The sequence below is a fragment of the Paroedura picta genome, chromosome 7 (assembly GCF_049243985.1).
Source record: "Paroedura picta isolate Pp20150507F chromosome 7, Ppicta_v3.0, whole genome shotgun sequence".
NCBI lineage: Eukaryota > Metazoa > Chordata > Lepidosauria > Squamata > Gekkonidae > Paroedura > Paroedura picta.
Window position 1 is genome coordinate 75517341 of NC_135375.1, and position 27335 is coordinate 75544675.

Sequence of the window (27335 nt, forward strand, 5' to 3'; positions counted from 1 at the left end):
CAAATTGCTAATAACTTCCAGCTATTATTTTGGAATACTTGACTTTTTAGCAGATTAAAAGTACAATCCTGATCAAAGTTTATACCCTCCTCGATGCATCAAAATCAAAGGGCTTGTTCATGATTGAACTGAAAATTCAATTTACATATAGAAATTATTTAAGTGCAGGTTTGTTAAAAGCCCATTTTGAAAACAGGCAAAAGAAAAGCAGAGAGGGTGAGGGAGGAATATTCAGGAGCTGAGGTAGAATGCAGCCAGCCAGGCTCCCACCATCTGTCAGAATGAAGGATGGTGGGGAGTAGAGGGAGGCATAGCGAAGTGCTCTTTGCTGGTCTTGGTAGTGTTTAGGAACACAGGAGGCCAGATAGTGAGATGCAGAGCAGTGAAGCACAGGGAGGGGGAGTTGCATGAACCCTGTTGGGTTCTGTGGATTCTGGGGTATGCAGAACAATAGTGGGGCAGTGGAGTGTGCCTTAGCGGGTCCAGTCAACTTCAAAGCATTGAAAAGGATGGGGCAGTGGAGCACAGGCAGCTGGGTAGGGTTGATTCTCTGCTAGCAAAGCCAGTGATGTGTCAGGCACAGTGGCAGAGTGCGGCAAGCCAGCCATCATTCGCCCACTGCTGCCACCCTAAGATCCATAGCTTACCTTCTGGCTGCTGAGCATCAGCTTTGGAGGAAGAGGATGGGGGTGGGGGTTCTGATTAGTCCTTGGGGGGAGGGCTGTCCCATGGAGGGACAATCAGTGAGAGAGTGCCATGCCACCAAGGGCCAATCAGAGGGCTGGCATATTGTTGGAATGACCTGATGCTTTTATTAAGTAGTAGGGGTGAAGTCTGCATTGAAATCAAGCTAGAAGCTGGCAGGGCACATGAATCTGGCCTTAGATAACACATATCCCCATCTATCTTCTGCAGAGTTAACAACTGGAATGGATAGCTAATTTTTTGACACGATTTTTGACAAAATATCAAGGAAATCAATATAAATTAACCTTCCAGAAGGTTTTAGGAGGCATTTTAAAATAATATATTTTAAATTAAGTTTATTGCAATTGTTTTAATTATGTAAATTTAATTACTTTGTATATTTTCTTTAGTTATCTACCCAGAGTCAGCTGGAAAGAGTGGGCTACTGAAATAAAGCTGTTCTTGTTGTTATTATATCACATTTCCTATTATTCTAACAGGAGCATTAGATAAAGGATACATGGATATATACAGCCATACTTATACACTACTCTTTGCTATTATTTACTGCCTTTGTTCCACTATACCAACCTAATATTTTCATTAACTTAATAGTGGGTGATCACATAAAAAAAGGGCTAACATTCCCTTCTCCTACTCACCCAAATTAATGTCCCCATACGTAAGCAATCCAGAGTCTCAAAAAGTGCTGCGCTTCTATCCCTTTAAGCCCATTGTCCCAGAACTTTCCACTCCTTCCCATCTGTTTGGAAGAGAGGAATTTATGATGACATACTTCCCTATCTCCCCCTTGTACCAATGGCTGGGACATCACAAGTAACTGTGATGTTCTCCTATTGCAGATTTTTTGCCTCAAATAAATTAACTGCAATGAACTAAAGGCATAAAGACATGGCAGGAATTCTAATGGCAAAAATCCTGCTTTCAATCATGATAACTTCAATCATGAAAAATGTAGGCGTTATGCCCTTAATGTCTAAGTGATAGAAAAATTGGGTTAGACATGAATTTTATTTGAGTGCTTCTGCACAGTACATCTTTTACACTTACCACATGCTAGTAATATTAGAACAACTTACTTGGCATAGTGGGTAGAATGCTAGACTTGAACCAAAAATGCCAGCAATTTAAATTCCTGCCCAGCCATAAAGCTCAATGGGCACACTTATACTGATCTCACCTTCAGTATAACTCACGTAACAGGACTGATTTGACGGTAAAATGAGATACTATGAGTTCTTTGCAGGACAGGCAAAAGATACACACTGTATCTCCTATTTATTGTTACATGGAATTTCATCCTATCCAATCACCAAAAATATAAGTACAGAAACGATTCACCTATCCATGATAAATATATGGTGTGCTAAGAATCCCTGTGATTGAGAAGCTAGATCATTATACACTGTGAAGTGCTTGATTTTTTTCTTTTTCTAAGAAACTGCAAGTACGCTTACCTCAAAATCCAAGCACCAGAAATGAACACAAAGTTAAGTAAAGATGGGTTACCTTTCCATATGAAATTCTCTCAGAATCTTGTATAACCAGACAAGTTTCAAAGAAATGTTTGCTGATTATATAAACTGGTATATATGAACAGAAGCTATATAGTTGAAGATGTCCCAGAATCAGATGTCCTTCAGAACTGCATGTCTATTTGTTGTTGTTAGGTGCGAAGTCGTGTCTGACCCATCGCGACCCCATGGACAATGATCCTCCAGGCCTTCCTGTCCTCTACCATTCCCCGGAGTCCATTTAAGTTTGCACCAACTGCTTCAGTACTTAATGCCTAAACAGAGAAGGACCATGGCCGAGAAGGGCCATCAGCTTAATTTTAAATCACAAGAGTACTGGGCAGGCATGGTTTCAAGGGGCTTTGCTTTTGATTCTGTGTGCAAATGGTCATCCTATGGTAAGCAAAGGGAGGTTCAGGACCTTTAAATATATTGTTTCAGGTATTCCAATTCCAATACTGGGGGACATGGATGGTCCAAGCATGCCTAATCTTGTCAGATCTCAGAAGCTAGGCAGGGTGAATCTTGGTTAGCACTTGGATGGGAGATCTCCAAGGGAAAAACTAGGGTCATGATGCTGAGGCAGGGAATGGCAAACCACCTCCAAACATCTCTTGCCTGGTTGCCAGACAATTCTACAATCATAGGATCTCCAGGCTACACATGCCATATGATAAATAATTTAAAAATGGGGGCTGATATCAGTGAACCATGGTACAAATTAAGTCATGCTTTCACAACAGCTGATGATTTATGAGAAAGTTCCTTATTTTCCTCAGGATGTTGGTTACTTCTGTTCTCCTGGCTCTCTCCTTTCCACATAAATCTTGCCATCTTCAAACCTGCATTTTCACAATGGTTAGAAACCACTTCTTAAATTAGTTTTATAACATTTACTTCATTTTTCATATTCTCATCCTTTTAGATGCTCCAGAATAATTTCTTGTAATGTCACTTCATTGTGAACTCTTTAATCAGCAATGAAAAGGAGAGGTTCTGTTTACAAAGCCTTTGATATAAAAACTCACCAGAGAAAAGCCAGGTTTCATCCCCAGCAATATTTAACAACCTGCTCATTTTCCTCCCCATTTCCTTTGCCACACACATGGGAGTCTTACAGGCACAAGAAACACTGCAACCAGAGCAATAACACTTATTGATTGTTCTGTGTTTTCATGCTTTCCTGGCAACTCTTTATTGTCCATCGTTTTGAATCCCTATTGGCATTGTGCTGTCAACTCTTTAGTACTATCTTTGTTGTTTAATCTGCACAGAGCTATTTAAGAAAACTTGTAAACCATGTTCCAGAACTGTGAGCTGAACACGTAACTGCCAAATCCATTTATTACTTCTTAGAAAATAAAAATCTCTGTTCTAGGCAGTTATGATAAAGCCTTTGAAAGGGATGACTTGTTAAACTATTGAACCTTTAAGACCAATGAAATTTAATTCTGGGTATAAGCTTTCATGTGCATGCACAAATTAAACTTTGTTGGTTTTAATGATGCCACTGGATTCAAACTTTGCTCTGTCGCCTCAGATCAACATGGCTACCTTCCCAAATCTGTTAAACTATTGTTGCTATATTAATTTCAAGTTATGATAGTGATGTGTTGCTAAATATATTCAATCATGTTCCTACAGCTTTGGATATTATACGTTGTTATTGCCAAACATAGTAAATCCTCTGCCTTTAACAGGAGCGGCTTGGGCTAGTACAAGAAACAGTATACAACAGGAAATGTAAAATGAGTCTATCACTTTTCATGTGTTGAAGGATGCAGTTTAACATCTCCCTTTCAAATGATTGGTCCAAGGGGTCCACATCTAGGGTCTCCTGAAGAGGGTGCCCCATCCCTCCACTATATACAATCTTCACTGGATATAATGGAAGGATGGGGGCACCCTCTTTGGGAGCTATCTAGACGTGCACCCCTTGGACCAATCATTTTGAAATTTGGAAGGGAGTCAGGGAAGAGTCTCCAAGAGCTACCCTGAAAGTTTGGAGACTGTACCTCAATCTTCCATCTCCAAAGGCCCCGGGAAAGGCGGGAACGCCAACTTTCCCATTGTAGTCTACGGTGCCATTGACTTCCATGGCTGTTGAATCTGAGGCGGCCAAATCAGGCCCTTTGTGCACAAGCCTACTCATGATCCCATAAGGGGTGGCATTCAGAAGCTCTATACATCTATGATTCTATGCATAGACATTGCAACAGAGAAGTATGATTAAAAAAAAAAAAGCCAGGCATTGTGGGACCTTTAAACTGCATCAGAATATAAAGGAAGGAGATTGGTTGCCTGAATTGATTGACAGGCGGAAGCGCAATGCATATAAGGTGTGTTGCTCTCTTCTGCCTCTTCCAGCAGCAGGTGAGGAGGGCAAGACACACAAAGCAGACAAAAGCAACACAACAAAAAGGTGAGGAGGGCTGGGGAGCGGACGATATAATGTCACTCTTTGCCATTCCGTGGCTGTGACACTATTTTTACTAATGTGCGGAAATGCCCTAACTATATGCTAATACATAACAGCCCAGGAATCCTCTTTTAAAGAGGCAGAACATTTTGCTATGGCAGTTGGCAACTTTCTACACTACGCTAAGATGCCTTGTGATAAACTCAATTTTTAAAGAAGCAGTAACATTTTATTTAAACCTCTTCAATAAAAGTGAGGGCAAAAGAAAGAGACCAATGTTCTTTTACCATCCTCTTCCACTTTACAGATAAAGCTGTTGTGAATCTTCAGCAAGGCCAAGTAATAACTTGAGTAAACATTATTGTATTCCTCTATTAAGTTAATAAAACGTTATATTCAACAGAGAACATTGGACTAATGATAAAGGAGCCTAGTATACATCAAGGAAGATGAACATAAATCATTGTCAAACATTTAGGTTTGATTGAAATCACCCACTGATTTGAAACACCTATGCTGTCACGAGCCAGCCAGCTGCCACCTCCTCCTCCTTTGGGGAATTGAGCCCTACATTGAACAGCCAGATCTAGCAGCAGAGCCAATGGGGAAATATCAGGAAGCAAGAATGCTTTCAACATAATGACTGGGCTGCTTGTTCTTCCAGAAGAAAGAGTCACCACAGAGACTGGTATCTCTACTGGCCTCTCCTTAGCCAGCAAGGCATAGAAGGACAAGCAAATGTTTGATAGCTCAGGAGAGACAATGAAGTGCCCACCTGGCTGCTAAGCAACAATCAGCATTAACTCCTGGAGCATAGTCCTTGTGGGTCCAGGACTGACAGGCTGATAGGGAAACCTGTAGGAGATGAAACCAACTGTAAGAAGTGACACCATGATCTCAGGGGATGAATCAGCAAAAGAGGCAGATACATGTTGAGCAATGTTTGGTGTGAAAGCAGCCTTGCTTGCCACCCCTCTGTGTGCCAATCTGCTTAGCAAAGAGTTCTACTATGCATTGTACTTGTCTTTGACAACCTGTGCTTGCTCCTGAAGCCTGGAACTCAGACTGTGTATCCTGAACCAGTTCGTAAACCTTGGAACTGAACCACTGGACCCTCCTTACTATTACCCCTATAGTGGACCCTCAGATCTTTGATTCTGCTCCGGTATGTAGACCGGTATGTTCCTGTATCTTATTGTAGTTGTTGACATTGTATTTGTGTACCCTGAAAACCCTGGGTAGAACAACAGTGCCAGGCTTAGCTCTAAATGTAACTATTAATAAGCCAACAATGTTAGAGCACCTGGAAAAATGATGACCCCCAACACTGCAATATGTCATTTCATTAAAACTAGAAACATTGTTACAAACCAGGGTGTAAACTGCACGGAGCTTTTATTCCAACCCCAGGTCGATTCAGTCCCTGCCCTCTACACAGAATGTGATTTCCGTTTGGATTTGGGGTGATTTAAAATTTCCTTCTGCAGCACGAAGGATTGATCCGGAGTGACCCTACCTTTATTGTGCGATATATTAGAGTGCTTCTAACTCTCAATATTTAAAGGTCCATAGTAGAGGACCTGTGATTGGCCACAGGTGGTCATGTGACAGACTTGCCTTAAAGGAGAAGCCCCTAATTTCTCTCAACTTATTTAGGTCTTGGATTTTTTTCCTGCCTTCTTCAATCCCCCCCCCCTTCAAGAAAAGAAAGGATTTTCCCCTCCCTCCTCTGACTTCTTCAATCCTCTTCCCCCCTTCAAGAAAACAAAGAAAGAGTCTCCATTTGCCTCCTGCCCACTCTTCTGAGCCTCCCTAACCACGTGCAGAACACTTTCCTGTTTCAATGGGGGGGGGGGAGGAAGACTCGAGTTCAAATCGATCTGAATTCAACAGGATTGACAATGGAATAAATAAAGTGCAGACTCTGCCCTGGTGTATAGCAGCTCATCTCTCTAGATATCCCATTACCCTACTGACAGCAGGTTCTAAAAATTATGTACACAATACATAAGACTATCCCTAACATGAAGAGCCTCAGCTGTAATCATTTTGGTAACTGCCTTCAAATTGTTGTCCAGTAGTCACAATTGTGCATTTAATAAACTCTACAAAACTTAATGCCTTAAATACAAAAGTCTGTCTCTAAGAAGTTACAAGGCTCTGTTCTCAAAATACTGAAAACATTCATGACTTACAACTTGTGACTCACTTTATAGTTTTGTTAGCAGGTACTTCTGGTAGTTTCACTGTTACCATGCCATCAACATTGGTTTTATCAATAAAGAGTGGCTGGGTTCGCAGAACATCTGGTGCTGTCTTTGCTGTTACCCTGTGCTGAAGACCTCCAGCGCTGTTCCCTCTATTAGTTAGGACAAATGAATATGATGTTTCAGGTTTCAGGTTGGTGATCAGTTTCTGAGTGGCTCGGCCATCCACCTCAGCAGCCATTTTCCCATCATCATATAGGATCTAATAAATGGATTTTAAAAATAAATTGTTAATAAGAAAAAAAAGAAAAAACTGTCTGATATCTAATATAAAATCACTAGATGCATGTATACTATTGAGAGCTATTGTGGCACAGTGGTTAAGAGTGTCACCTAGTGTCTTGATGAACCAGGTATGAGTCCCCACATGAGCTGTGAAAGCTCATTGAGTGACCTTGGGCCAGTCACATACCTATTTCACAGGGGTTTCACAGGGGTTCACAGGCATTGTAAGAATAAAATGGAGGAGAGGATTATGATACAAGCTGCTTTGGACTCCCATTATGCAGAAAAAGGGGCAACAATGAATAAAAATAAAATGAATATTTAATTGAAAAGAGTATGAACAATCTTGTGAGTACGAAACCAAGAACATAAGGAACTGTAATAGATTTACTTAGGAAAGTTGTATGCTGCCTCTCACAATGATAAAGTACAACCAATCGATACAATTATTTAGCGGTGTGGATTCAACCACTATCCAAGGGGCATTCCTTTACCTGAGGAGGCAGTCCTCCCAAATATTTGAAATAAACATCATCGTGAGAAGACAGAATTTCTCCCAGGAAAACAACCCATTCATTAAAATCATGTTTGTTGATATGTTAGTGTCTACAAAGAATTACTTAGATGGAAAGGTTCAATAACTGAGAAATTCTCTGCTGACTAAAATCATCATATAATAATATGTATAAACACTCATCAGGTTCTTTTTCTTTCAGTTAATTAAAAAATATTTTTTCAGTCAGAGTAGTTCAGCAGTGGAATCAACTGCCCGAGGAGGTGGTGAGTTCCCCCTCATTGTCAGTCTTCAAGCAGTGGCTTGATAGATATTTATCGTGTATACTTTAACCTCATTCTGCATTGAGCAAGGGATTGACTAGATGGCCTATATGGCCCCTTCCAACTCTATGATTCTAGGTACACATGGTGTGCTCCCCAAGTATGTATAACTTCCCTTTGTATGCAGGTGAACCTTGGACCAAGGGGTGACTTTTCCAAACCATTCCCTTCCTACTATAGATTCCAACTTTGCCTCCTAAGCTGTCCAGTAAAGCTGCTGACCCCAGGCACAACATTGTGGGAGGCTCAGTAGATTGCAATGGCAGTGGCAAACATAAAAGTGCTGGTCTGTTTTTGTGAATGCATCTTGTTGGATATACAAGCTAGGTGTCCTAGGGAAAATTTTGGGAAAATCTTTTTTTGAAACCTCAAGTGTATAATGAACATCAAACCATTCCTACTGCATTTTTGTTAACAATCAATGAATTCCCCAAAGTTGTTGATGCAGGACTTCCCTCTGCAGAAGCAAATCCTAAGAATAATCTTAATAATACTTCATTCGTTCGTTCATTCATTCTTATAGTTTGATTTATTGACCACCACTCCAGGGCCAAGCTTTCTGTACCCCAGGTTTTCAGAAACCACATGTTGGGGAATTAAACCCTGCCTCCCATGATAAAAAGGGTACTAGAAGTCCTCAGTGGCTGCTTCTAGGCAGTGACAACATTCTAAGCTTGTTTTTTTATCTGTAAATGGCATTGGTGGGTGGGTGAGTGAGGAATAGGGTGCTTTGATTGGGTGCTCTGAGGCTGCTTTGATTCCCACTTTCTGCTGTATAAAAAGCTGCAGCCTACTCAGTTATCCTATTCATGCAACTTTTCTCATATTAACTTGTCGGTAACACTTAGTTTTACGAGGCAAATAGGTATTTAGCAGGTTGAAGACAATAAGATTTAGTGCATACTAAGCAGTTTATAAATCCTTTCAAAATCTACATGGAACTGTTTGCCCAAACTGCCTTGAGATTATGATAGCTAGGAATAGGAGCTACAGAACAAAACCCTAAGTCTGGTACTTAATGCATAATCAGGTGTGAGAAAATGGTTACTTTAAAGTATTCCAGTACAACCATGGGAAATTTTCTCTTTAATAGAAAAAATAATGTTTCATTATCAAACTAACCATTTTAACATTCCTGAATGTTACCTAAAACATCATATGATTTTGCAGAACAATTAAGAAAAAAGCCCAAATACCTGAATAGTTTAAAAATCCTAGAGTGTATATGGTACAATCCTACCTTGAACTATAGTCAGAAAAACAGTATAATAATCTGAAACCAGTAGAAGAATTTAGAATTTTTGACAAAAAGCAATATTCTTTCCAAGTATTTATAAATGCCATTAATGATTTGAATTACAGAGGAGAGGCCCTCAGGCCTGTAGTTATTCTGACAAAAGAAAAAAATCATACTTTGGCTGTAAGCTTTAAACACTTTAAATAATTATGAAATTTCTTTTTTTCATTTTCATATAGTGAAGCATTACTATGAATACACTCTGACATAATACTCTTCAGAGATATATTTTTCTTAATTTCCAGTCAGGGCTTTTGGGGGAGGGGCAGATAAAGCTATTGGTTGTTAAGAATCTTGATAGGAACAAATATTAATTTTGTTTTGAGATAATAAGACTCTAGAACAGCCCCCCCCCCAAAAAAAACACATTATGCAATATTTAAAAGCTATCAATATTTTCTAGGAATAAACTTGACAGAATGAGCAGGCACCAAAGAGAGAAGAAATCAACATCTTTCTTCTCTTTAAAGAGATGGTACTTTGAAAAGACAAGTCAGACAGCTGAAGCAATGCTTTATCTGATCTGGGATTCCAGAATTAATTTTCAAATAGTATTCAAGCCCGCTGTATTCTGAATACAGCGGGCGCTAGGCAAGGGAGCCCCCGGCAGCTGGGTGCAGGACGGCTGGCAGGGGCTCATTGGGCTGCGGCCTGACGCAGCGAGAGGTGCTTCGCGCCTCTCGCCACGTCAGGCCGCCGGCAAAGGAGCAACTGCGAGCCGTGCTGCATGAGGCTTGCAGTTGCTCCGGGGTGGAAATCGGAGGGACCAATCGGCAGGTGCTTCGCAACTGCCGATTGGTCCCTCTGATGGTCTGTCCAGAGGACAGACCTTCCTCATCCCGGACACATCCCGCCCCTAAAGCCCTTACTCTTTTATTTAGTCCGCAGCGCCCACGCGCCGCGGGCGGTGTTCAGATGTCAGTCCACGCACATGATGTAATAAGAACAGTCTATGACAGGACAAAGCTTCAATTTAGTATAAATACTATGATGGACAGGAGTGGTCTTGCTTCTGAAGGGGAAAATGTCCAATCAGCTGCTTCATACCTGAGCCTAAGGGAATGCTGTCCCAGCACCCAATTGCCATTCAGAGGGAGGATGGAATGTATGTATGTTGGTTGGTTTATTTATGTTTCAACTTTTTACTCGCCACTCCTGGCCAAGGCTGGCTCGTGGTGGTTTAACAAGATGCACATATAAGCAGTGCTATAAAATACTAAAGCCCAAATTTTAAAATACCGAACAATATAGTACAGTACAGTGGCAGAGAATTTTCCCTTAGTTGGTTTGTGAGAAAGCATAGCAGCTGTGTTACTTCAGATCTATCTCAGCGAGAGAACAGTCACCATTCTGATAATGTTTGATACTGTAGTCATTTTTACTTGTTGATCTGTAAAGAAATCTCTCCTTTGCTTGTTGCTCTGCAGCGAAACCTCTCCTGACATCTTTCTAGCACTGTTTTACTAATCTTTTTTAAAGAACTATTCTTCTGAAATATGGTGAAGGTGTTTTCCATTATACTTCAGAATATGGTTGTGATATATGAATAATCATATAAAAGAATGATCTTTTTATACCCTTGTGCCTGAACTCAGAAAGTGTTTGCATATTATTAGACTTCAAGGCTCCATATCGTATGATATTCTGACATCACACAGTTGTTGCTTATTTATGTTCTCTTCGTAATGTCCTGAATGTTAACAGTGTCGTTTAAGAATCTATTCCCAAATGAATCACTTTCTTTTGCATCCTTATGACTATCTGGAGCCTTATTTATATGTATTTTTATTTACATAATTGAGATAATTGGATATGCTGAAAATCATAGCCCTTGCCAAAATTTTTGGAAATCATGTCCAGCAAATTGAGTGTCATTTGTTAAAGATTAACAAATGTATGCCATGTCTTAGGAGGTACCTGACAACATATTACATGGTTATATTTTCTGATATTCCACTTTTCAGGGCAGTAAGAATAAGAATCAGACTAGCAGGTAATTTTTATTGGAATGTCAGCACCCACTTTTTGACAAGCCTCTGACTTGTGTTGATCCACATAGACTCTGTATATTAGAAGACTGGTATTTTTGGCACATAAAACATTTCGGACCATCTGTTCAATTGCTGAAAAATGTGAGGCCAATGTGAAATATTGTCAGAAGTGCCTTTTCTGCCATATATTGGTGGGGAATGTAGCTGTAGGAATACTTGTCAATGTATGCTGCCTTTATTGCCTGCTCTGTCTTCACACAATCCCTCATCTATCTTCCAACAGTTCTGGTGAGGACAGGCTAGTGTTCTTGATAAGAACATGTTGATTTCATACTGCTCCATTTGTTTTGGCTTTGATGTTCTCATGCCGAAACCTGGATTACAAATGGGAGGGAAGTGGAGTATTGGGATAAAGCTGAAGGTTTATTGCTACAGGCTAGTTCTGGCAACATATTGCATACTTTCAATAAATCGATCTTTTCCTTCAAGTCAAAGATTCATTATTGGGGCAATCTGCAGAAACATCACAAATATTTGTGCTTTTTCTTAAACAGTTTTGAACATTCAGGTACCTTCCCTCCTTCGATTTATATTCCGCCACTCCCACATTAAAAAGCCTGTCTTTTTAAAATGTGGAACACATATTCTGTCATGTTCTCTGGGACGGAAATGCTTATGGATAGGATATCCGTAGTCCCATCCCTGAAGACATGTGGAAGCTGCCAGCAGAAGAGGCTGAGACCATGTCTGAGGCAATAGCCACAAAGCTGGCAGAGGCAGAGACTCTGAAGCAACTGGGGGCCACCCCAAAGCCCGTAGAACTGCTGCAAGGAAAGGTACCACCCAGAAGCCAGCTGGGGCCACCACACAAATGCTGTGGGGCAAGGTTTTGCCTCTGTTGCCAGCTGGGATTGCCCCATGTGACTGCTGTGGGCAGGATGCTGCCCTTGAAGCTGGCTGGAGGTGTTCTGCAACTGGTGCATCCACTGTTGGGAAACAACCCTAAAGCTTGCTGGCGCTGCCTCATAACCCGTGCAACCGCTGTGGGTTGAAGCGCCACCCCTGATGTTGCTAGGGCCACCCTGTGACTTGTGCAGCCATTGGGGCACTACCTGCACAGCTGGAGGAGACTGGAACACTCCTGCCTTGACAGGTAAGGGGGGGGAAGGAGTGTCTGTGTGTCTCTGTCTGCCTGAGAGGAAGGGGAGGGAACAGGGATGAGTTCAAGAAAGCTAGAGGGAAAGAGGGAATGGGGAGTTGGAAATGTGGGGGAGGAGTCTGCAGGTACATGTGTGTTTGTGTGAGGGAGGGACCTAACAGCTCCAGAGCAGGTATGTGTTCCACATACTTGTTAGAGGAAGGCTGTCATGACTTTTATTTGTACTTCTTTAGGAACTATCAATGTGTAGACTTTGAACAATATTCTTTCATTTAAAAATTGCTCTACTTTTAAATGGGAAAAAATTGGTTACATGTGCAGACAAGGCAAACATAAAACAATGACTTCAAAGTGATTTGTTTGTTGTGGCTTCCCAAAATTACTGCTGCATTCTGATACTGGGAGGCTCTTCTTTATCAGGTTTACATATATATTTGCAAGTTCATTATTATATTCCCACTAGTGTCCCCAGTGAAGACACACCCATAAATTAGGAAATGTGTATGCTATGAATGGCCTGGCAACTTGACCAGTTTCACACTCCCTCCTTTTCCCGTGACTATGTCCAGCATCTCATAGGTGGACTTCAGTCTGTGACTACCCTACTGCTTGTAATCAAATGGATTTTGGATCCCATTTACAGTTAGTAGGGATTGATTTACAGGGAAAATGTTTCAACAGAGCACAGTTAAGTAAAGGGAATAAGGCTTTTTAATGCTTTTCTGCATTTTTGATTTTCAATAAAAATATACCTTTTTAATGGAGATATTAAAAAATACAGTTGCCACATCAGGTTTGCTACTAATCTAGGAAGCATAATGAAAACCAGAAAAAAGGAAATGGGTTGCCTGTAAACCAAAGAAAGAGGGCATATGGTAGGCTAAAACACCAAGCAGGAAGAGGCAGGTGGGATGTTAATTCCCTTTTCAAAATCTAAAAAAGTTGTGCTTGCACTGCAGAATACCTTGTAGTGAGGTTCTGTATATCTTTCTTGCAGCCTTGCGTCTTTCACCTACCCCCCTCTTAGGTCGATTGCAAACAAACAAACAAACAACAATACCTTATCCTTTCCCACTACACTCGGTTCCTCCAGCAGTGCCAAGAAACACAACTGAACATCAATTCCTCCAATTCTGACATATTTATTTCCTTCACTGTATTCCTTTGTAATCATACCCAAAGAAATGATAGCCATATAAACAAACCTTGTTATGACTGTTTGGTCCTTGAATCTGTTAAATGTCTTCATTGTGCTACATGCTAATTTACTGATAGTTTCCATTTCATTGTTTCTGAAGAACTGTGTGTGCATTCAAAAGCTTACACCTTGAATAAAACTTTGTTGGTCTTAAAAGTACCACTGGACTCAAACGTTGATCTGCTGCTTCAGACCAACACAGCTAGCCACATGACTATATCACCTCCTCTTTTTGCAGTTGTTTTGTTTTACTGCTAATTGAAGCTATAGTCACAACTACAATATGTCCTCTATACTATTTTCCCATTTTACTTCATTTACACTGCTTTCTGAGACTTGTTGGACATCATAAGAGTTGCTACTGTCCTGCACAGTTCACTGCTATATTAAACATCCTGAACTACTGTATAGGAGAGAGCAAAAAGAGAAAAAACTGGTCTAGATGAGCTGGGCTCTCACTGGATTTGGAAGAGGACTGTTAGTGGAAAGGTTCACAAGAAGGAGTGTATATCACTAAACAGGAATTATGGGGAAACTGAATTTCAGTCTTTTTATACAAAGCAGCCGAGAAAGGAAGAAGCTGCACATCTTTCTTTTTCCTCCTAAGAAACTGTGTAAAGAAAGCGCACTGCCTCATTTCCTTCATGTGATTCAGCGATTCAACTCAACTTTTCAGTTTGCACATTCCTTTAGCAAAAAAAGAAGCTGCAAGCAGCCAGAAAGAACAGCAGCTGCAGCCCTTCTGCTGCCAGACACTACTTGCCAGGCCAAGCATTTCTGTTGCCAATGGCAACTGTGTACTGATTAAATGACACAGGGTTGACCAGCAACACATTTGTACTTTTTGAATATTATCTAGTTTTTCCATAACACACAGTCTGTTTTGAGAATATATCCAATTTATATCCAGTTTATCATCATATATATCCAGTTTATCATCATAAATAGGCATCTCTAGTAACTTGGGTCCCAGGTTTGAATGCAACTGCATCACCAGAAACTGAGATTTGATCTTCTATATTTTAAATGAATCATATCTATATATGCCATGTGGGTCCATTTATTCTTCAGATTATTTTTAATGAACTATTTGCCGTACTGCACTCTAGCTTGTTTGTTCTTTTTATGTGCAAGAGAACTCTCTCTAGATACATTCGGAGATTGGTTTTAAGTAGATCTTGAAACACATGTTGATACTTTCTGGGAGTAAAAATATTAATAGATATGAATTTGCATTTGATCCAACAGTAATTTTTAAGATGATTCAAGAATAATCTACTCCAGTGGAGACATTGGTTTAAAAATTCAAATAAATTAATGAAAATAAATAAAATTTGAAGAAGAAATTCATGAGAAATTTCTCAAGGATTAGTCACTGCATTTTAGTTACTTCACACAAAGGAATAGTAGAATAATGATTCTCTGGGATACAATGATAAAGAATAAACTTACATGTTGTAAAGAACCAAGGGAAAGCATATATACAAAAACAGATTTAACTGAACAATGGCTTTCTTTTATTACTTAGCTGAACAAAACTAAACTGAATGAGAATATGAGTTAAGAAATATTAGTTCTAGTTTTGGTAATATGAGAATGGATTTTTTAATAATATTCTTTAAAATAAAATAAAAGGGTTGGTTTTGAATTGTTTCTTGCTGTTCCTGAAATATAACTTGGATCACATGGAGTAAATTCACAAGAAAGCTTCACCAGCAGATAATGTTAAGGGAAAAAAACATTGTAGAGTCATTTTCAACCTGATATGTCACTCCTTATATTTTATACTAATCTAGGAGTACAGAATATTAAATTGATTTAAAATGTAATATTATTCTAAACTTTAGAAAACCAGACTCAATTATTTACAATAATGTAAAGAGCAAAACCAAAGATTTTCTCCATTGTGTTTAGCCTACACAAGGACACCAGATTTTTGAGGACTGGGGAGGGAGCGGGAAACCAGAAAAAAATGGGGGGAAATGTTTCCTCAACTGGAAAAGCTGGAAAATTGTGGGGAACATTGAAAATAAAACTCACATTATTTTCTTTTTAGACCAAGTAAAATGTACAAACCAAGAGTACTCATACTCAAAATGAATGCATGAAAAAGTCTGAGGATTTTCTCAGTTTTTCAATGAAAAAAGTGGGACATTTTGGGGAACAATTTTTTTCAAGATTGAATGCAATGTAAATAATGAAATGTAAATAATTCTGGCAACAATTCATAAGCTATAATATATTAAATGACAATACATTCTGACAATATCCAGACATGAGGGGTCTTACCTATTGTGACTTTATGAGAAACTTTCTGCACAAATATACTTAATTATGTTTATTACAATATTAAATATGCATGTGTTATGACAGCAGAGGGTGCAGCAGTTTGCAACTTTTACTTCAAATATTGGGTTCATTTGCAATTTTTCTTATACAAAATGGTGCTAATACTTTTTAATTACATCAATATGCTGAATAATACAATATTAAATGATTACCAACTATGCTGTTCAATCATTGAAATAAGTTTGGTTTGATAGCAAACTAAGTAATGCATATTTTTCAGTTTCTCCCAAAGTTATTTTTATTCCCCTCCCCTGAAAAAGGGGGAAGATCTTAACAGTGAGTGACATTTTAACAAGTTTTTAAAAGTACAGTTGAATTAAAAAAAACAAACAAAACCTCAGTTTTAGTAAACTATTACTATTTTTACTTATGTCTCATGAATTACAAACAACTTACTTTGAAAGGCATGGCAGAGTTATAATTCTCTGGTATCTCCCAAGAGAGCAATACTGATGTCTTCATTACAGCTTTGACATGAAAATTTTTTGCAAACACTGCTGGAAAATGAAAAGCAATGTATTTAAAGTACATCTTGATCTTTGTTTCCCTTCCCATTCCACTATCAACACATTCAACAATTTTCCTACCTGCTTTTAAAAACCACATCCTATTCTTGCAAATGACAACACAGAATGTTATATTTTTCTTACCTGCCATTAGTGTGCAGACGTCAGCCAGACTTGCCTGATATAGGATAACTGACTTCTAATGTATCCAAAACACATGAAGATTTACATACTTTACCTCTGGTGTTAGTTGAAACTATGTTTTATGATGGTTTGGTGAGTTTTAATTACAGCTTCAAAAAATCGATATCCAAAGACCGAAATTCCTTTTAAAAACAAGGCAGACAAACCCTACCTTGATCCACAGGTAGTGTCCTGAACTGAACACTTGGACTATATGGACCAGGCCCTTTGCTTGTGTATGCACGAATTTTTACATCATATGTGGTGTCTGGTTTTAAGCTTGAAAGTGTCATAATAGTATCAGCAGGAACAATAGGGACCTCTGTTGGGTGGTGTGCCACATTGATGTCTCTGTACAGCAGGGTATATTTAGTGATATTTCCATTTCTCTCTGATAAAATGGGTGGCTGCCAAGTTAACAAGACTGATGATGATGTGGCACTTTCCGCATGTAGGTTCTGAGGGAATCCACTTGGTAGATCTTCTGGAATTGAAATTTCTTTGACCACTTCTTCCCCAAAGCCCACTTTATTTTTAGCGGCAAGTCGGAAGACATAGGAAGTTCCTTTGTGGATATCTGTGGCTGTGTAGTGGTCATCCTTCTCAGTAAATTCCTGCATTTTAACTGTATCCATGTCTTTTCGGCCAAACCTTAGGCGGTATCCCTGCAGAGGGCCATATGTGTCAGGAGGGGGATGCCACTGAATGAGAGCCGTACTCATTTGTGTATGGCTAATCACAAGGCGAGGTTTTCCTGGAACTACAAAATAATGTTATTTTAGCACTGAATTTATTAACCTTTTCTAAAGTTTTACTATAAGAGCCTCTTGTGGCGCAGAGTGGTAAGGCAGCAGACATGCAGTCTGAAAGCTCTGCCCATGAGGCTGGGACTTCAATCCCAGCAGCTGGCTCAAGGTTGACTCAGCCTTCCATCCTTCTGAGGTCGGTAAAATGAGTACCCAGCTTGCTGGGGGGTAAATGGTAACGACTGGGGAAAGCACTGGCAAACCACCCCCTATTGAGTCTGCCATGAAAACGCTGGAGGGCATCACCCCAAGGGTCAGACATGACTCGGTGCTTGCACAGGGGATACCTTTACCTTTACCTAAAGTTTTACTTAAAAAAAATAATATGAATATGAAATCAACGATGGGTTGAATCTTATTATTATTATTATTAGATTTATTTCCCGCCACTCCCTTGCAGCTCGTGGTGGGTCACAGCGTCCCAGAATCCCCATTAAAACCCCATTAAAACAATAATAGCATTACCAATATTACCGGCATGGCAAAGAACAACAACTCAACTTCCCCCCCTCCCACTACTAGCGGGTGGAGAGGAGGTCCTGATGATGTTTACTTCGGGTCCGAATCCAGAGTCCCCGGGGGGGCATAGATCTATATTATCGGCCCCGGCCTCAACCATAAACCTGGCGGAAGAGCTCCGTTTTGCAGGCCCTGCGGAACATTGAAACATCCCGCAGGGCCCGCAGCTCTCCCGGGAGCTCATTCCAGCAGGTCGGGGCCAGGACCGAAAAGGCCCTGGCCCTGGTCGAGGCCAGGCGTGCTTCCCTAGGGCTGGGAACGACCAGCAGATTTTCACCCGCAGAGCGCAAAGACCTGCGAGGGGCATAGGGTGATAGGCGGTTCCTCAGGTATGTGGGTCCCAACTCGCATAAAACCTTGAAGGTTAAAACCAGAACCTTGAACCAGATCTGGGCAGCAATTGGCAACCAGTACAGCTGCCTCAGCACTGGCTGGATGTGGGCCCTCCAAGGTGTGCCAGTGAGGACCCTAGCAGCTGCGTTTTGCACTAGCTGAAGTTTCTGGATCAAGGACAAGGGAAGGCCCGCGTAGAGCGAGTTACAGAAATCTATTCTGGAGGTGATATATATATATAAGATATATTTATCTTATAAATATATGAGCTGAAGCTTGCACTAGAAGATCTTCCTGTTTTTTCCTTCTATCAGCAGTCCCCTGTTAATCCTCTGCCTTGACTTAGAGACCCACCTGAACAAAGTGTCCTACAATATAGAGGGGTCAGTGAGGGGGAAGAACATGACCAGACTATCTCCTCAAAGCTCTTAATTGAGGGAATTTTACCCAATTGTCCTCTCACACTTCAAAGTATATGGGTATGTGGCACATTTTTCATGATGTCTCCTTGATTCTCAGCAGTAGCTTTACAAAAAGCACAAGTGTGTGCTATCTTCTTACATAAGAACCTAGTGCCAGAAGAAGGTACTTGTCTGAATACATTTTATTTCATTTACCTTTCAGCCGTTAATTCTATCAAATAGGAAACAACAAAAACTGCTTGTTGAGAATTTTGAGAAATGTTGACTCCTAGCCAATACCACCAAAATACATGAATTATGGTGCACTATAGCTGTTTCCACTTACTACTCATTTTAGCACCTCTCTAATGTATGAATACAATCCTGTGTATTTTACAAATACTACCCTGTGTATTTTACAAGTTTCCACCACACTTTTCAATATATAAAAGTATATCTTATTGATTGATTCTGAGTTTTCTGCCTGTGGTACATAAGAAAAATCAGCTACAGAGCTCTAAAAGGCACCAGATATATATTTGAGGCCATATTACTCATTGTGTTTTAATTATCACTGAAACCAATGGAGCATAACAAAGTCAGGAGAGTCCACAGAAATAGAATAATGACTCCTTCAGATTTCTAGAAGGGATGTTTCTGGAAGCTGTCACTAAAATATTTATGCCATAAATTGCTTTTACTCATATGTTTAAGGCTAGTTTTTAAAAGTCTTATCAGTATTACCTATGGCAGAAGTAATAATCTTACATAAACTTTAAAGTCAGGAGTTACAACTATTCAAGTATCTTGGCTGGAATCCATTTATAGTTCACAACTCACTGAGTAGCTCTTCTGTTTTAATTTAAAATGAAATAGAATATTGTGAAAGGCAAAATTTAATATAAATAATTGCAGGAAATTGTAACTACACTCTTTTAATGACTGAAATCTGACTGGCTTAAAATGCAGTTAGTTTATTTTTATTATATTTTTATTAATGTTAATTGAGTTGCTTTAGGCTTTTTGGTGAAAAATAAACAAATAAATATATTAAACAAACAAGATTATAACCACAGAGAGATAATACTTTCTCTCCTCATTCAGAGTTCTACTTTCTCAATCCTTTGTGGGTACCTGTCTGTAGCTAGACACTTGTGAGCTGAATTAATCAGACAAGCCAAAACTGGTAACTAGACAATGTTGGTTTAAGAAGTAATTTTATAACACAATAAGGATGCAGAGTAACTTCAATCTCAATCCATTTGTTTCAGTTGATTTAGACTGGATTGCACTGTTAATCTGGCACACTTTTCTCCACTGTTATTGTGGATTGATCTTTAGTATGAGAGTCACAAACTCTGTACTGGCAAGAGGAATTTGGAGCTTAATGTTCTTGAATGTTCATGTAACATGTCATGTGGTAAATGTGCTCTGAATTGGAATTTTAAAAGGCAGGATTGCAGTTCAAGTAACAGATTAAAACATTCACAAGACATGTCAACGCTATTAGGTACACCTGATGAAGGTTTGTAGATCTTGACCTTGTTATGTACTTGAGGAAATCATTTTGAAATTTATCAATACTTTGATATATTTTAGCAATCTACAGAATAATATTAAGTTGCAATTCAGCAAGTATTCAATCACACCTAGCTGGTTTAAGGAGGTAAAGGTAAAGGTATCCCCTGTGCAAGCACCGGGTCATGTCTGACCCTTGGGGTAACGCCCTTTCATGGCAGACTCAATAGTTTGCCAGTGCCTTCCCCAGTCATTACCATTTACCCCCCAGCAAGCTGGGTATTCATTTTACCGACCTCGGAAGGATGGAAGGCTGAGTCAACCTTGAGCCAGCTGCTGGGATCGAACTCCCAGCCTCATGGTCAGAGCTTCAGATAGCATGTCACTGCCTTACCACTCTGCACCACAAGAGGCTCTGGTTTAAGGAAAGAACATCCAAATATTACCTGCACCAGTGGTAGACACCAGTCTTGGCTTGCTGCGTGCACCATCTCCTTTAGTTGTATAGGCTGTTACAGTAAGGGAATATGTTGTTTCAGGCTGCAGTCCAGAAATAATCATTTCCTAAAATGAAATAATAGAAACCAAACATATCTTAAAATACAGGCACTACTTAACCATGAGAAAATCAATTCAGAATTAGTTGTGATGCATCCAGTGCAAATGTCTTGTGTGCTACCAGCAGTGATAGCAAGCTTTTGCGAATACCCAAAGATGAGCCTTATGAGGGAGGGTTTGCAAAGCATGGGACTGCACTTACATAAGCAATAAGCATAGCAACAGTTCTGATAATCATGCCTCTAGTAGTATTATCAAACAAAGAATGTTAGGTATACTAATACTGTTTTTAAAAGGTCACCTAAATGTGTTTCCTTTCAGACTTATTGTTACTGTGGATGGAGCATAAGTGTGTGCGGGAGGCAATTAGAAACTCAGTTTTAACTGATCATTATTGATGGAGCAACAAAATCAGTATCTATACTAGTAAAGAACTTTCTTTGCTTTCCAGCTGCTAATGCTGTATACTAAGACTGCAAACTTATGCACACTTACTAGTTAAGAGTAAGACCCATTTTACTTAGTAGGTACTTCAAAAGATCCAAATAAGTTGGAATGTCATGGAAAAAGTGGGTTTCTTTTTTCATATGTGGTGGAACTGTAAAAAGGCTAGATAATTTTGGATAAAAATTCATGCTGTGAAAAAAAAATGTTGAATTTCTTACGTATGCTGATTTTATGTTGTTAAGCTTCATGCCTATTAACCTTCCTAGCAACGCTAATGAATTTTTTCTCCATGCAACGATGGCAGCAAGAATAGTCATCGCTCAGCAATGGAAGTATCAGGAACTACCTACAGACAGCTTGGCTTGATAAATTCAGAGAACTATACAGAATAGCCAAGCTGACAAACTTAGTAAACAGGAGACCTTCAGATGAATTCCAAAGACACTGGCATTGTTATTTAGACCAGTGGTCCGCAACCTTTTCTAGGCTGCGGACCGGCAGCGGCGGGGAGGGCGATCACCCAGCTGCGCATGCCACGCATACGCGGCCCGGTTGGGCATGCACGTTTGTGCGGGAGGTGTTGTGAATGCGTGTTTGCGGTCGCTGGCAGCACCCCCCAGTGGGTGGCGGGAAATCAGGGGCACCGGCAGGAAAGCAAGTGGAGCAGGGGCTCAGATGGCGACGTCCCTCAGCAAAAGACTACCCCCTGGGCCTCAGTAAAATTGTCAGGCGTTGATCGGTCCATGGTGATAAAAAGGTTGGGGACCACAGGACTAGAGGAACAACTGCAGATGATAACTCATTGTTAACATCTATGATGAACAGAGACAGTTTTGGGTACTGGTTAGGAGTGCAGAGTTCTAATCAGGTAAGCTGGGTTTGATTCTGCACTCCCTCACATGCATCCAGCTAAGTGAGCTTGGGCTCACCACAGCACTGATAAAGCTGTTCTGACTGAGCAGTCATATCAGAGCTCTCTCAGCCTCACCCACCTCACAGGGTGTCTGTTGTGGGGAGAGGCAAGGGAAGGCGACTGTAAGCCGCTTTGAGCCTCCTTCGGGTAGAGAAAAGCGGCATATAAGGACCTACTCCTCTTCTTCTTCTACTCTTTTTGTACTTACTATACTTATAAACTAATAATTTTTTAACGTTTGAAATAAGAAACTTCTAAAATTTAATAATTGTAAAAAACAAAGATGATAAACATTCATTACAGTACTGATTATTCAAATAATTTAAGTCACTTTACAATCTGTTATTCTTTTTTTTTAATCATTCCATATGAGACTTAAAAAGTCAATAAAAGACTTAGGTCTGCTAGGTAACACAATCTAATTAACAACAATCATTTACAAGAGTAATGGGAAAGTAACATTAATAAAAATAGAGAACAATTATATACAGATTGGAGTATCCAGCCAAAATGATACTGGTGAAGAATCAGGAGTGCATTTGAAGTGTTTCTTTGAAATTAGTGGTTGGACTGTATCCAAACTTACTTTAAAAAATTGAATATTAAGCTATTACAGCAGGATTTGTTCTCCTTTGTGGAACTAAGACTTTCTATACTAGTTACAACAGAAACAAAAATTCAAAAATAAGAATCTATATATTTTAATACAGCCATTTTACAGTATCTTTTCTATTCACAGTTCAAGCACAGCATCCACAGATGGAGAATTCCCCCTTTCCCCTTTCTGATGTATGCTCAGCTTTGTATAAACACAGTTTCACCAGCTGTTAGCAGGATTGGTAACAGTATACATGCCTCCCATATTTTTATTTCACTACCCTTTAAACAGTATGGGTTCTCATGCTTTGGGAAATATATAACTTGCACCAGGCTGAAAGTAGAGCTTCATGAAAACATGCAAAAACCTCTAAAAGCTCACAATTGAATAACACATTTAAATAATGATGGTGAATTGCAACTGATGATATTCTTATCCATAGCAACCCTGTCTAAACAACATAGGCATTGGGCCAGTACAAATGTATATTTTCATAAATATACATTTAATATTGTACCTTGTTAATGGAAATAAAATTATTTTAGCAATGACAAAAGATTTCTTTTCAGCAAATAATAAATGACAGTATTGGGGCCTGAAGGCTGATTAGTTATGAAGTATAATAAATGTTGTGCCTTCTTTTTTAAAAATAAAGAAATAACTATTCATCTGTTTGCACTGCATGACAAAGTTAGTGAAAACCACTAAGCAAACAAATATGCAGATATAGCATAGCATATTAAAAAATCAGCATTGTGCCAATACAAAATTTTAAAAAAAATAAAAAAGAAGAAGAAATGAAGAGGGGAGAAAAATCCAAATGCCAAATACAATTAAATAAAGTATTAATCCATGCATATGCTCAGACAACCAAACATGGAGGGGAGGGGGTGTTTACAGCAGAAAACAACAACAACAACCACACTTTGCTGTTTGGCCAGTCAGCTGCTACTCACATGTTCAGTAGTATCATCATATTCCCACTGATTGACAGTAAAGAATGTTGGGAAGGGGGAAAAAGATAAAAAAAAATGAGGAAATACTTATAGCCTGGCTGAGACTTTGTAGAATTAAAAAAGAAAAAAAGAAAAAAGTTGAATTTGAAGCTGCCTATTTGTCATACAAAGAAACATTTCCCTTTCATTGAAAGGGATTCACTGATTATGGCAGGAGCCCTTCCACAAATGGAAGTCATTTCCACACAGACTCCTCTGTCAGCAGAAAAGGAACTTTAGAATTCAACTCTGTAGAAAGTAGTTATCAAAATCAATCTTGATTTGGGAAAAACAGTTCCTAAATCTCAATTATGACTTTTCAATTGCATATTTGTTACAAAAGTAGTTCATAAGTAGCACATTGCACAAAGCTACGAAAATACAACCCCCCCCCACCGCTGAGTGTTGTTATTGCTAAGTAACATTTTATGACTGCTTTAATGTTTGTTGTCTACATTTTGTTTAATCACATGCTGCCATACCATGTTCATTTTCATTTCTATTTTGCCTTGTTGAAATTAATACACTGCCCCTGTTTAATTTAATACAGACAGACTGTATTTACTTGAAAATTCACAGAAGTAATTACCACATTCCACAGTCCCTATTGGGCAAAGTCACACAATTTTAACAAGAGTCCCCCCTCCAAAAAAACCTTTATGTGCAGGCAATACAGATTTATCCTGATTGCATGTACATTTGTTGGTAAGAACATAGGTAGGAACTAGGAAAAGGGCCAGTCCAGTAGTAATTTTACAGAGTTTCAAACAACAACAATAAAACACTTTTAAAGAAAAAGCAGTTACTATTTTTTTACACCTTTACATTTTAAAATTTGGTCATACTTTTCTATTCAGAACACACATCTGATGGTTGTCTACTGCTATGTTTCAATATAGAATCAGTTAAATGAAATCCTATGTAGGCATCACGGCTCTCATAATATTAGTATGATTACTGTGCTAATAATGTAGAATATTTTGCACAATATTAGCACAATAAACCCAGATGTCAAAATGCATAAAGCCTAGATATATAATTAAACCCCTTTTTTCAAACCTTTCTCTAAAGTGAAGAACTCTGTTTTCCCAGTACACAGATTCTCTTTCATCTGTTACTACTTGTAAAATAATATTTTCACACTCATAACACATTATATTAGTAGCATCTGTAATATTTTAAAAACAGATATCACATTTATTTAATTAGTTAGTATTATTAAACCATGGTCCCATATGTTTAAATTTATCTTAATTTCTTAACATAATATAAAGCTGTAAACTGACTATTTATGTTAGCCATGATTCAATTGTACATACAAATTTCAATGGATTTATTTCAACTAAGATAGGGAAAATAAGTGCAACGGTATGCAAAGAGATCTGGAGTCTGAAAATTCTCAGTGACACAGTTCCCTCAAACAGAATAGAATACTCTTTCTTAAATAGTTACAATACATAGAGTACAAATTAACTGTTTCATGGGAATTTGCTGATGTGGATTACTTCCGCTTGAACCTAATGAATGTGTTCCACAAGCCATTGAAAACAGATATAATACAAGTTCTGCATATACACAGTGTGTGTATTGAAGATACAACTGTTCCAAGGCTAGCTGAACACCATTCTACACCCTTACCATCACCTCTTTCCTGGATCTTTCAGGGAAAGCAGTGGTCCCAGATGGGAGGTGGTTCCCCTGTCTTTCTTGTCTTTCCAGGGGAAATCTGCTCCTGAATGGCAACAGCGAAATCAGGTGGTTCCCTCCCCACATCCATGTTGTGCCTCCTCTTGGATCCAAGAGGGGCTAGATACAAACACTTAACTTTCTTTTTTTTAAATCTTCACTTTCTAGTATGCTTTCAGCCCTTCTCATCTATTCCTCCCTCCCCAGCCACAATTTGGGAGTACTGAGATTATCTTTTTAAAATGTAGGCTAGCTCCTAAACATTATGAGGTACAGCTTTCTGATGATAGCAGAGCCCCCCTCCCACTGGGGAGGTGAAGTGAATGGGACAAGTGGAGAGCAGCCAGGCTAAATGATGAAGAACTTTTTAAACACAAAGGCTTTGTTTCTAAGCCAAGAATAAAATAACAGCATAGCCATAAGTGTAGTGCATACAATTGATGTTCTTGGTCACTCCTCTTCCTCCCCATCCCAGCTATTAATATAAAGAGGAACAGACGGGAAGGCTGAAAAGCCAGCAGCCAACAGAACAAAAGTGTTGTCCTCATCATCCTGGTGACCCAAGTAGCATCTTATACAGCTTGAGGTGGCCTTGAATGGATTCTTTTTCACACAAAAGGTGCAGCTTCTTATCCAGAAACTTTTGCACACAACAGGTACTGCTACCTTTGAGGATTTCACTGTCTGTTGCAACACTGAGTTATCACCTAATGGAGAAGAACAAGAGAGTCCCATCTAAAAGCCGATGGGACCAGACAATGCAAATCATCCATTCAGCTACATGCATCTATTTCAGATGGAAGTTACTAGAATGCTTGATACAGGTTTTTCACTCCACTGATGCACCGCTTAATTCAGGCAGATTCAGACAACTGATTCATATATTTCTGATTTATAGAAAAAGGGTTTCGACATTCTATATGTATGGTTGTTACCTGAAAGGTGCCAAGCAGTGGGAGCCGGGGGTGGGGGGGACATTTTGATATGTAACTGAAAATGATGTCTTAATGCTCTACAAATTTGGTCATCTCTGATTGTATTATTATAATTTGCAGAGATTATACAGTGCATTCCTATAGCACTGAACTCAAGAGAGCATTGAACAGACTTATCAAATATTGCCAAATTCAACGTCTTGAAATTAAGTGCCACAAAACAAAAGTAATGGTTTTCAGAAAGTAATCCCAAACCAGAAATTGGAAGATTGATGGAAATAACATCCAATAAGTCAATACCTTTAAATATTTGGGTGTGTTAATACAGGCCACTGGATCTAATCTAACTCCTTGCAACTATGTTGCTAACCATGCTAAGAGTTCAACTCAGGTAAGAGTTTTAAAATTTCACGCAATAGAAGAGCATTAAGACCCTGCTGCTTTAAAGCATTATAAAGCAAAATCATTGTCACAACTTCTATATGGTACACACTTGGAGGGGCAACTTCTAGTCTGACACTTCTAGGCAAAGTCCAGTCAGAGTTCTTATCTTACAAGTACACACTGTGTCTCAAAAACTATGGTTCTACTAGGGGTGGGCATGGTGAGAGTGGAGGCCAGAATATGTGTGTATCCTTTTATTTATTAGATAACTAAAGCTGCTTTTTATTGATAAGATTAGATTCTTATCAATCCAAATGGTTCCTCGCACTTGGAGCAAATTTAACAAGGCTGGGTTTTTCATCTCCGGAGCTAATGAAACTTGACAGGCATCAGGTCAAAAAAGTGGTCAAAGAGGCTAGAGGACACCGAGAGACGATATGATCTTGCAAGGTTGCGTTTGGATGGCAAATACCATAGGATCCCACTCTCTTGGAGAATTTGCCCTTGCCCCTTGCCCTTACCCCCTTTATGTAATTGAGCCTAGGAAGCACTTTTCCCCATTGCCCTCTCTATAATAAACTGCAGTATA

At 39.2% G+C, this 27335-nt stretch overlaps 1 protein-coding gene across 47 annotated transcripts in view; it reads right to left on the reverse strand.

The window, feature by feature from the left end:
* Positions 1–27335, reverse strand: part of PTPRD (protein tyrosine phosphatase receptor type D) — a 1533354-nt gene that overhangs the window by 158927 nt on the left and 1347092 nt on the right. For 18 of the 47 annotated variants that reach the window (XM_077344981.1, XM_077344985.1, XM_077344991.1 and 15 more), the window contains 5 exons: positions 23703–23729; positions 20677–20794; positions 16826–17413; positions 16361–16461; positions 6851–7110 (listed from right to left, as the gene is read on the reverse strand). In XM_077344981.1, coding sequence (XP_077201096.1) covers positions 6851–7110; positions 16361–16461; positions 16826–17413; positions 20677–20794; positions 23703–23729 — 1094 coding nt within the window. The remainder of the gene's footprint in view (positions 1–6850; positions 7111–16360; positions 16462–16825; positions 17414–20676; positions 20795–23702; positions 23730–27335) is intronic. The other 29 variants (XM_077345015.1, XM_077344997.1, XM_077344995.1 and 26 more) reach the window with 5 other exon arrangements.